At 30.8% G+C, this 12,351-nt stretch overlaps 1 protein-coding gene across 1 annotated transcript; it reads right to left on the reverse strand.

The window, feature by feature from the left end:
• Positions 1-9,294: 9,294 nt before the first annotated feature.
• On the reverse strand, positions 9,295-11,665 carry LOC21404588 (pirin-like protein). The gene is made up of 7 exons (XM_010108921.2): positions 11,397-11,665; positions 11,140-11,189; positions 10,996-11,034; positions 10,821-10,849; positions 10,628-10,690; positions 10,359-10,462; positions 9,295-10,042 (listed from the first exon to the last, which is right to left on the reverse strand). The coding sequence occupies exons 1-7, from the start codon at positions 11,585-11,587 to the stop codon at positions 9,559-9,561; spliced, it is 960 nt and encodes a 319-aa protein (XP_010107223.2). The 5' UTR covers positions 11,588-11,665; the 3' UTR covers positions 9,295-9,558.
• Between the last annotated feature and the right edge of the window lie 686 nt (positions 11,666-12,351).

Consider the following 12,351-nt stretch of genomic DNA (forward strand, 5'->3'; position numbering starts at 1 on the left):
GGGGCGGCTGGGGGTTAGGGTTTAGAGTCTTTCTTCTTTTACTTTTGTTAAAAATTAAATATTTTTTTTAAAAAAAAGGTTTTCTTTAGGTTTTGTTTTCATTTTGAGTCTTAGGATGCCTTCCGACTCCTTTGATGAGTAGGCCTGCTATCCGATGCTAGATTAGTTTTTAGAGTCTTTCTTCTTTTATTTTTGTTAAAAATTAAATATTTAAAAAAAAAAAGGTTTTCTTTAGGTTTTGTTTTCACTTTGAGTCTTAGGATGCCTTCCGACTCCTTTGATGAGACTTGAGCTTTAATGTTATGGCTTTTGATTGATGATGAGTATTGAGTTGAGTCTTGATGTTATTCTTTGGTTAATATGGTTTTATGATGATTATACTCAAACATTTTGTGCACTATAGCCATGTTAATTGATACTGAGATGAACTTGTTAGGAAGAAAATATTTTTATAGCTTTGATTTCCATATGCAGGGGTTGAATGTTAGAACTCTCTCGGAGGTAATTTGAGGCGAACGGCTGATCGAGCATCGCTTGGAAAGTGATTAACATACTAGGATTCTAGCACCAAGGTCAAATCAACAAGTTCCTCAAATGATGTTCCAAGAGAGCATCACCCTAGTAAGCCAATTTGAACTTTCATGTAGACCTTTCCGTTTGGCTAACCACATCTTCCTACCTAATCCGAATTTATTTATCTCCTTTACCCTTCTTCTAAGATGAATTGGAGTTCAGAGACATAATTTATGAGCAGGGAATTCAATTGAAGATTTAGATTGGGAACAGAAGATAAGTGTGGTGGAATGTATGAATTGGAAGAGAGAAAGAAAGGGATAGAGTTCTAAATAGCTAGCTCGGGCTCGGGAGAGATTAAAAAAAATTTAAGTTCAAAAAAAAAAAAAGAAAAGAAAAAAATCAAAAAAAAATATAAAAGTATGAATAAGTCCTCTCTCAAGTTAAGGAAATCATTATTGGGAATGTTAGAAGGTCGGTTATAATTGAAGAAAAGGTCTAGCACAATGATATTTGCCCTATGTTTTTAATGTGCATTTGGGGTTTTGTGAATTATTCCTTACTAAGTTTATAGGACCGTATCGAAGACCTTTTGATTTCAGGTGGTGCCTTCGGCGTAGTGGAGATTCATACCAAAGGGGGAGCTCATGACATTTGATCCTTTTAACCGAGATTATGTGGTCGTTTCTATGAGGACTATGAGGGTTCTTCTTTTTTAAAGCATGTGTTGTTTCGTCATCAGTAACATTAGCTATTTCACACACACACCTGAGCATGATTACTGTAGGATATATTAGCTTTTGAATGACTGATTGACTCGATTTAAATGCTTGTTTGATTTTAAAGTTGTGATCCCTTATTGTTCTTTTTGACAAAATGTTGGAAGGTTAGAGTTCTTGTTTTGTTCTTTTAGTTATTTTTCGTTTTAGGTTTGTTCGAGGACGAGCACTGGAGTATTTTGTGTTATAATTAGGGTCCGCTTGTTTCATGCGTTTAAACCATGGTTTTGATTCTACTACAGTGCTTTCCTTTCACAACAAATTTAAATTTTAAATGTCAGAATCAAGAATTACTAGTTTAAACGTATGAACCAAACGGGTCCTTAGTATTTTTATCTTTTCAAGTTGTTTTGAAGGTCAAAGAATGATTTGGAGCTTAAAATAGCAATAAACAGACAAAAAGTCACATAGTTGACCAAATAGGGTTGCGAGCCCGCTTTGAAGAGTGGCGAGCCTGGGCAAGTCCATTTGAAAGGGCTGCAGGGGCGGTCGTGCCCCTGTTTAACTTCACGTAGTGCTGATATGGTTTTGACGCGTTTTGTGACTTATTCACCAAGTTTCTTCCCTTTTTGACTCTGAATGTGACCTAAATTAACCCCAATTTAGAAACCTATAAATAAGGGACCTTGAATTGATTTAGAGAGCTTTTATCATTATTTTTCAGCCATCATGCATACGAGGAAGAAGAAGAAAAAGAGGAGATTCTTGAAGACCAATCTAATTTCTTCTTTCCTTCTCTCTTTTTATTAGTTTTTATTTTTTTTTCTTTTCAGTTATGTTAGGTTAGATTTTATTTTGGTTAAGGGTGATTTCAAAACCATAGACATGGATTTGTGATGGATGTTTAGATATTATTTTCATGTTTTCTATTAAGATTCTTTATGTTCTTCCAGTTTAATTGTTCATGAATATTTTCTTGTTTTACTTAGGTGCGCAACCATTTAGGACTTGAGAGTACTCTATTGCCGGGTTAGGAATCTTGATCCATAACTATCTCGAATTTCTAATCATTAGTAGTGAATTGTGATCATTAATAATGGTCACGTTTTTGTATGATTGTACGTGGAACATAACGTAGGTTGAATAATCCGAGTTTGTGTGATTGTTGCTTAGATCAACATATGTTTCTCATTGTAATGCTTCCTTTCATTGAATCTAGAGAGGTTGTTCTAGGTTGTTTGAGGGAAAGGGTTTAAATGAAGAGCTTGCTTTGCTTAACGATGAATTAAAAAAAGATTAGGATAGCAGAGTTTGTTGCTATCTATGATTATTAGTATTGATAGGAAATTGGAGAAAATATTGTATATTCATATGATTCGACTATCTAGTGGTAGAGATTGATCTTTTGACCTTTGTTTTATTATTTTTTATTTCTGAATTAATTTCTAATTTTGTTTTCTTTTATTTTATTTAGTTTAGTTTAATTTTCTAAACCCCTTTTAGTTATATTTAGATTGCAAAATTAATAACTTTTTAATTAAACTCAATCTTCTGCGGGAACAATCCTTACTCACTACTAAACTTAGTAACGACAATAGATTTAAGTAAAATTAAATTTTATATCCACATGAAATCCATTAATTTCCGTCCATTGATTGATGCCATTAGTGATTGGACAACAGAAAACAGATTCTCAAATTCAAGATTTTATTTGTCAAACTTTAAATTTGGGCGTCTAAATTGCCAAACCACAATAAATTCAGGGAGTGCAATTGACTCAAATTGAAAAATTTGGGCGTCTAAGTTGCCAAACAACAATAAGTTCAGGGAGTGCAATTGACTAAAATTGAAAAACTAGTTGAGCTACATACTATGTTTGTTAATTGAGGGAAGAAAAAAAGAGTACTTTAAACAGTCGACAAAATTAAAGTTGTATAGGAGCTTTTGATTAAAAAAAATTAAGTTGTGAGACAATTGAAAGGGACTATTTTAATTAAAAGAAAATGAGGGAAAAAAAGTATTTTAAAGAAATATATTGTAAAAAAATGTACTGTCAAAGAATATTTGAAAAAAAAAAACACAAAAAAAGAGCAGAAGTGATGAGGAAAAAATTAAAAAAAAAAAGGTAAAAAAAAAGAAAAAGAGAAAAAATTGAAGAGGAGAAAAAAAAGTAAAATTATATAAAAGTTTTTGACAAAAAAAAAAAAAAAAACAACCAAAATAAGTAGGGTCATATTTTAAAGGAATTGTTTGATTAAAATAAAGTAAGAAAAAGAAAGTATTTCAAGGAAGTTGTTGAAAATATGAACTGTCATAGAATATTAAGAAAAAACAAAACAAAACAAAAAAACAATAAACAAAAGAAATGGATTAATAAAAAAAGAAAAATAAAAGAAAAGAAGAAAAATAGAAAATAAAAAAGAAGAGAGAGAAGAAAAGATGAAGGAGGAGGAGGAATCCAACACGTGATCTCTTTAGGTTGTATACCTCAGATGTTGGATTAGATGTATAGATAGTTATTAAAAAAATTAAATTATAAAGAACACTCGGTAAAATAAAAAAAAATAAAAAAAAAACAATATTAAAAAAAGCAAAATACATGCAAAAAATTAAATAATAAAAAAAAAGAAGAATACATTTAAAAAAATTTTAAAAATAAAGATAGAAAAGAAAAGGAAAAATAATAGGAGAGGGGCTGCCACATGGTGGCCTAAGCTCTGCTTTGTGGAAGCATTGTAAGAAAAAATGTGTGTAAAGATAACTTTTGATATGACACGAATACATGAAAAATATTAAGTACGAACACATTTAAAGAAAATTATTTAAACCATTGAAAAAAATAGAAACAACTGTCAAAGGAATACTTTTATAGGAGTAAAGTGATAGAAAAAATATCCTTTTTAGAAACATACGTAAAAAATTAAACTGTAAAGACAAATTCACAAAATAAAAAAATTAAAAGAACAAAGCAAAACATTTAAAATATAATAAAAAATGAGAGATGAAAAAAAAAGTGAAAAAAGAAAAAAAAGGTTAGGGCAGGGCTACCACGTGGTAACTTAGAAACACATTAATATGATAGGAATTACATAAAATAATTAAGTATAGACATATTTCAAAAAAATTATTTTAACTATTAAAAAAATCAAAATACATGCAAAGAAATCACTTTCATAGGAGTAAAGTGTGAAAAAAATATATTTTAAGAGAACACAGGTAAAAAAAAAAAAAAAGATAAAAAATACAAATAAAAAAGTAAAAAACAAAACAAAACATTTAAAAAATTAAAAAAGAGAAGGGAATCTTTACAGTAGAGCATGCTATTTTGCTCCATCGGAGTTTGACTCTTGTGAAATTATATGCACGTGAATCAGAAAATAGTGATAACTTAATTGTTTTATTTATCATAATGATTTTTTTTTTGTTTACAATAATGGTTATTTTTACAAGATTTACAATTGTGATGTTTAATTTAGTTAAGTGAGACTCTTTTTATTAATAATATAATCATAATAATAATGATAAGGGTGATTCTATATACAAACGTACACCTTTTTACTCTTCACACCTACACCTTTATATTAAAAAATTTTATGACAAAAATATCCTAACATGAAATGACAAAAAAAAAAAACAATTATAATATACCTAATTATCTAAGTAAAAACCCCTATAAACTACATTTCAACTTTTTTGATGGCACATTATATCCCAAATTATGATTGCTTCCATGAGATGTATATGTTAATTTGTCTTTGTTATTTGTCGTATAACAAAATTTTCTTTTATCTCTTTTTTCGTATTATGCTTATGTTTTCTTTTACCAATTATTTTGTTTTCTTAAGAGTTAATCATTTCATATAACAACGGATTTTTCTTTTATGTCTCTCTCTCCGCTTATGCTCTTCTCTGAGTTCGTTATTTTTTTTTCCTCCATTTTTGTCTTTATGACCAACACCTAAATTGATATAATTATGTTGCTGTTATGCTCATGTTTATGTCCTTTATTTTTCTAAATAAATATAGTAGAGAAATATAGTAAATTTCTCTACGTATGTAAAAAACTTCGTACTCAAAACTTCAAGAAAAAAATAGGGATAAAAAAGTAATAATATTAAGTAATAAGTTAAAATAAAATTTTTGGTATAAAAAGAAAAATAAAGTGAGCAAGAATTGATAATATTATGAAAATAATAAGGGGTAATCTTGGAATAAGAGAGGTGTGTAAGAAGTAAATTTAATCCCTTTAAATTTATGTGGGGTTAAAAAAAAAGTGTGAGGAAATTAAAAAATGGTGTAAATAGAACCACCTAATGATGATAATAATAACAATAATTATACTAATAATAATAATAATAATAATAATAATAAGATTTTAGATGATCATGATGATGACGCCGTTAAGATGGCGGTGACAATTTTAAATTTAGGGTCCGTTCACTTCGCTGATTCGAGTTTGTAATTCGAGTTGAGATGTGATTTTATGTGAGAGCTTTTTACTGTAGCAAAAAAGTTAGATGTGACTGTTTTTTAGAGCTTTTTACTGTAGCAAAACTCGAATCGGTGAAATGAACGAGACCTTAGTCTATAAAGAATAGGAGTTGTCACTTTGCATTGCATCCCATACAACTGAGAATGAAACAAAAATCTCACATAAATTTATCATACCTTGAAACTTGGGTATTTCAAATCTTTTTTTTTTTAACGGTTGTATTCACAAGTGGTTCACGTGAGTAGTTGGTAAAGGGAAAATTTTTAATATTTTAATCACGAACTAGTCATCTAATGACCACACGTGATTAAAACCATTAAAACGTTGATGCCACAACGTGAAAAGTATTATAGTTACAACTTATGATTAATTTGTCAGAAGTTGTGTCATTTTGAATTAAAGGGGAAAAGTTAGACATCCTTATTTTCTAAGAGTCGAATTTAAAAGTGACCCTAATAATAGTAAGAGTTATTCCAATGAAACATTAGTCCCCTAACTATTAGTTTTGACATATCATTTCTTGAGTTATTGTTTTTTAGAAGTTTTGATCATTGACACTGAAATGATAAAAGATATTTGGAAAATATGACAATACTCACTGTTTAATATGGACAAAAGTACTAAGTCAAAGAAAATGTCAGTTTTACCCCAAAAAAAGACAAACAAAATCCATATGTTGACTTTTTCATCGTAGAGAACTTCTGACATTGATCAAACATTACTTTCTTTCAACTTTCAAGAGTCTTTTCTTTTTTTCTCTCCTCCTCTCCTCAAGTCCTTTTGCTTGATTGGTGTGATCTTTTGTGCATACAGTCATTAAATGCCCATTTTGGTTTCTTGTAAATTTGTTTTTCAACCAATTTCTTCGAATTCAATGCTGCCAGCCTGTGATAATGAAAATCCACTAAAGTTGACGTATTTTGCCCCAGATTTTCAGCCTTAAACATGGTAAAGAATTATTAGCAAAAAAAGAAAAAAAAGAAAAAGAGAGAGAATTTCTCTTGCAATTCTGCAAAGATGAATTATTGAAAGACTCTATTTTTAGTCGCATGATATATATTAAAAATTATTTGTTTTGTTTTCTTTTTTAAATTAATGTGTTTTTTTTTTAAATTTAATAATCAGAAACTAATCTGATCGGTAGTGAGGCCCTATAGTAAAAAAGACTAAAAAAATGATAAGGAATTCCTTTTAAGGATTCTTTGGTAATTTGAGAAGGGTTCTTCGTATCCGCCAAGTCTTTTCTGCCTAACTTGAGACTTGGGTGGAGTTTAAAACTTAACAAAAGTGAATAAAGGTTCGGGGAAGGCCGGTGAAACCACACACCCCTACTCTCAAAACACTATTTGACACCCCAAATATAATATTTTTAATTTGAGTTGAAACGTAATTTTATGTGTGAATTTTTTTATTGTAATAAAAAAATTAGATATGACTGTTTCTGAGAACTTTTTATTGTAACAAAACTCGAATTCTAAATTTAAATCGGTGAAATGAACGGGGTCATAAGTGTTATAGAGATTGACATTACACACGTTCTCATTCATCATAAGATTCTTAGGCTAAACTTGGTTTCAAACTACTATTTGACGACAAATATAGACAAAGTCAAATTATGATTTAACCAGTTTGAGTGAACACGTTTGTGTAACTTGATACCTTTCATATTCCTTTTATCAATTTTATTTTGAAATTTAATTCAATTGATAAGTTGCTCTCTAAACTTAATTGTAACAAATTATTCTCGAACTTAATAAGATATTGTATAATAGCGTTAAAATTGATGAATGTGACTAATTTAGCAAAAATAAAAATAAATAGAGATTGATATTACACGCAAAGAGACAATTCGTTTTAGGTTCAAACTACTATTTGACTACAAATGATAGAAACAAAGTCAAATTATGATTAATTGATTTGAGTGAACACATTGGGTATAACTCAATGCTTTTCAGATTTCTTTTATCGACTTTGCTTGGAACTTTAACTGAATTGATTAGTTGTGCTCTAAGGGCCCGTTTAGTTCGCTGATTTGAGTTTTTAATTCGAATTGAGATGTGATTTTATATGAGAGCCTTTTATTGTAGTAAAAAAGTTAGATGTGATTGTTTGTAAGAGCTTTTTACTATAGCAAAACTCGAATTCTAAACTCGAATCAACGAAATTTTTAATGATGGTAAATTATTTCTGACTTGGGACACCAACTAAAATTTTATATGTGTACCAATTGATGTGACATGTGAGTTGTTATTTTTACATTAGTATGTGTTTAAAATATTGCTACATCAGTTAATGATAATATATTACATTTATCATTAAAAAAATGACAACTCATTGCCACGTAAGTTAATGCATAAAAGTTAATATTTGAATTGGTATCCCTAACAATACTCTTAATAAATTATTGTAGAAATTATCAAAATTGATGAATGCGGTTCAAAATTGGGAAAGAAACACCTTCATGCTCATAGGGTGACATGCTCTGATTTTCATTGCAATTTCAATTTATTCTTTTAACACTCATGTTATGTGTACGAGGGAGTCTCTTTTCAAATTTCAAAAATATCACTGATTTCAAGTACTTCGCAACATTTTCATTAAATTTAAGAAGTATTTTTTTTCAAAATGAGAATATTTTGAGATTAACTTGTTAATCATAAAACTTTCAGAGAGATGCACCAAGTACCTAAACTTTTATGTTAAATTGAAAAGCTTATTTAGTTCGCTGATTCGGGTTGAAATGCGACTGTATGTGAGAGCTTTTTACTGTATCAAAAAAGTTAGATGTGACTATTTTTGAGAACATTTTACTGTAACAAAACCTGAATTCTAAATTTAAATTGGTGAAATGAACGGGATCAAAATGTACACTCATTCAAAACGCGGTTTTATAAGAAAAAGCAATGAGAGCACTAGTTTAGTGTTAGACAAGAAATAAACAAAGTGGAATGTTTATTGATTATTTTTAAAACGCAAGTCAACTAATTTGAGTGAACACTTGTGGATCAAATCTCCTCCATACTAATGCTCATTCTCAACTAAGAAGAAACTTTATAAGAAATGCGCCTTCATCTAGTTGTCTCTCTTACCCTTTATTTTAAGTGTTGAATAAGAGGACCACAAAGCCACATGAAGAAGAAATGAAATGGCAATTCATATTTTGTAGCCTAAATTACTCTTGCTTCTCCATGATGTGACCACGTGAATATACCAATGATGGATAGAAATTAGAAGCTCAAACGATCCTCATTCGTAAGCAAATCAATCCTCTCTCTCTCTCTCTCTCTCTCTCTCTCTCTCTCTCTCTCTCTCTCTCTCCTGAAATGGTTCTAGCAATTACCTTCTAGGTGGAGGGTCACTTGTGGGTGTTAGATATGATTGTGAAATCCAACCCAACACGAAAGAAAAAAAGGGCCAATCTCATCACCATTTAACCCCAATATAAAAGAGGAAAAAGAACCAAAAATCAAACCCCTCCAAGAGACAATGAAATCAAATTCTTATCATCAGCTACCACATTAGAAACAATAATTTAACAAAAAGAGAGGAAAAAAAAAAAAAAGGAGATTACCTAAAACAATAATAAGCTGACCCATCAATGAGTTTAGTGATAAGCCATCTTTCTTCCATTTTGCAATTTCTAAACCTTCTAGAAGCTCTAGCTCCAATTACATCAAATTCCCTTTCACTTTCCTACTCAATTGCTCTTGTGGAAGAAAGAAGACAGTGACATTGACAAAAGATGGATCCTTTTATTTTTTTCTTCTAAAATCTCTCCAAGTATTAGAAATCTAGAACTTTTTTTTCTTGTTTTTTTTTTTGGCACTGACTCACTCATTGAGATCTCCAATACTTGGCCATTTCAAACCCATTCTGGGAGTAATAATAGTCCTGAATGGTCTGATCAATCTCAGCTTGTGTGTTCATCACAAATGGACCGTGCTGAACCACTGGCTCATTCAGTGGCAGCCCACCAACCAGCACAAACCTCAGTGGCTTTGACGACTTGTTCCACACACTTAAGCCATCCCCAGGACCCAAGACCAGGACATGGTGGGCTGAAACTGGGGATGAATTTAGGGACCCAAAAACTCCCTCTCCTTCAATCACATACACAAATGAGTTCCATGATTCTGGGATGCTTTGGTGAATTTGGGCTCGCGGTTTTAGAGCGAAATCCAGGTACATTGTGGGAGTTCTTGTGTAGACTGGAGACCTTATTCCCATTGATTCTCCTGCTATGACTCTCACTTCTACTCCATCTCTCTCGGTACTTGGTATCTCATCACTTGAGAGTTCTTGATATCTTGGCTCAATCCTTAACACAAAAGAGCAGGGAAAAAAAAAAAAGAAGGTATATTTGTATCAAATATAGAAATTTGGTAAAATTTCCTTAAATCATGTTTGGATCAAATTTACATGAAGGTGTCAACTTCTTGGATCAAGGTTTATGAGTGAGGAAAATTTTAGCCCAATTGTCTAACTAAAAGTAAGGAAAAACTATTGATAAGACACAATTCTGAACTGTTAATCGCAGCATAATCATATCGACAGCTTAACGAAACTTGATGAAAATCTGGAGGTTTAGAACTATGCTTACTAGAGAAGGAAGACATTTTGAAAATGTTTCTTACATTTTGTCTTTAGAGGAAAGATTGATCCAAAGCTGCAAACCCGTTTGGGGTCCTTCTCCCGCAGGCATTTCGGAGTGGATTATCCCTCTGCCTGCTGTCATCCACTGCAAAAACAAAATCAAATAAAACAAGATGAATTAATATTAATAAGAAGCTCAAGTCATTTGTTGATCTTGACAAAACTCATTCAAGAGATAAATAGAAGGGCCTTTTTTTTTATTTTTTTATTTTTATGTGCTAGAAAAAAGAAACTACAATTTGCTCTTTACCTGTACATCCCCTGTTCTGATTGTACCTTTATGTCCAGCAAAGTCTTGGTGAGTAATAGCTCCCTAAAATCCCCATTAAAAAATATATATATATATTACTTCACAATTGAACTTTCTTTTCCCACTGTCTTAAACACATGAAGTTTCTGGGGACAAAAAAAAAAAAAAAAAAAAGACACAAAACAAGTCTTACCTGTAACATGTATGTAACAGTCTCAAAACCTAATAGACAAGTGGCACATCAGAACATAACCCAAATCAAATGTTTTTTTTTTTATTTAAAAGAAAAAATCCCACTACAAAAACTGATTATGGAGACAAAAAAAGTACAAAAATAGCAATGAAAATGGAGGAGATGAATAAAGAACCTCTGTGTGGATGGTCAGGAAATCCAGCTGGTGGACTTACTGCAAGATTGAAAATGTCGTTAGCCAAAGTAACAACGCATATTATATTCCCCTAATGGACATTTGAAACATGAAAAGAAGCACAAATTTTCATTTTTGCTATACCTGAAAAATCATCCAGCATGAGAAAAGGATCCAAGTTCTTCAAATCACTCCTGAAAAAGTTTTGACCCAAAACAACAATCAATAAACCAGATTGGAAGAAGTAAAATTGAGAAGAACCCATGAACCCAAATTTTCTTTTTCGAACCCGGGTGGGGGGATTGGAACTATTCACCATTAGGCCATATCTCTAAAAGAAAAAAAAAAAGGTTCAAAAAAAAAAAAAACAAAAAGAAAAGAAAAGCCCATATAAAATTTACCTTCCAATGCCTCTTCTAACGACAGCACCATCACCTTCATGTTGAAGCTTGGCCAGGACCTTCTTGGCCACCAATCTGGGTCTGTTAAAGGCAGGGCTTTGGTCTGGTTCAGACATGGTATTTCTGATCAAGAAAGGAACTTTTGGTAATTTTGTGTTATAAAATAACAACTTTTGTGTTATGGCTCTCATAAAAACCTTCTATATTCACCTTTTTGGATGCGGGTATTTGAACGAGCTTCTTCCATATATATAGACACACGCACGACGACATTGAAGAATATGGAAAGAAATAGAAGGATTTGAAGAAGCAGGAAAGGAAGGCTTTGAGGTTAGTTGGTTGGGTCTGACATGGGGAAGTTGGATGGAGGCGTGAGGAAAATATGGGGTAGGACCCACTTTTCCTTTCTTGGACCCACGATGATTAATGATGTCAACCTATTGTCATGGTGATGATAGGAGTTTTTTTTTTTCCCAAAAAAACAAAAAACAGAAATGTTAAAAAGGAAACGAAAGGAGAACAGACTTTTTTTGGAAGTCAAAATAGTTATTGGTTTTTTTTTTTCTTTTTAAAATTTTTTTTGGTGTTTTTTTAGAACACCTGTATTTTCTACTTATTAGTGTTTAGATTTGTATTAAATATGTTCAAAATTTAAATTAAATTAAAAAAATAATACAAATTTAACGATTAATAAATTAAAAACATTAATGCTCCTAAAAAAAATAAACACCAGAAAAAAATCTTATTTTTTTCATCGTCTCAGTTGAAAAGCATTTACACTTTTATGATCTCTTTTTGGCACAAATATTTTCTCCTAGAGATATTGTAGATCTTTTTGTTTTGGACTTTCTTGTTCTTTTATTTGGAACACTAGTATTCTTTACTTTTATAAAAATTTATTTATTCTGCACACTTTTTAATATGATGTGATTTTGATCAGATTTAACAGTTGAAA

This window comes from Morus notabilis, unplaced genomic scaffold (genome assembly GCF_000414095.1).
Source record: "Morus notabilis unplaced genomic scaffold, ASM41409v2 Scaffold63, whole genome shotgun sequence".
Taxonomy (NCBI): Eukaryota; Viridiplantae; Streptophyta; class Magnoliopsida; order Rosales; family Moraceae; genus Morus; species Morus notabilis.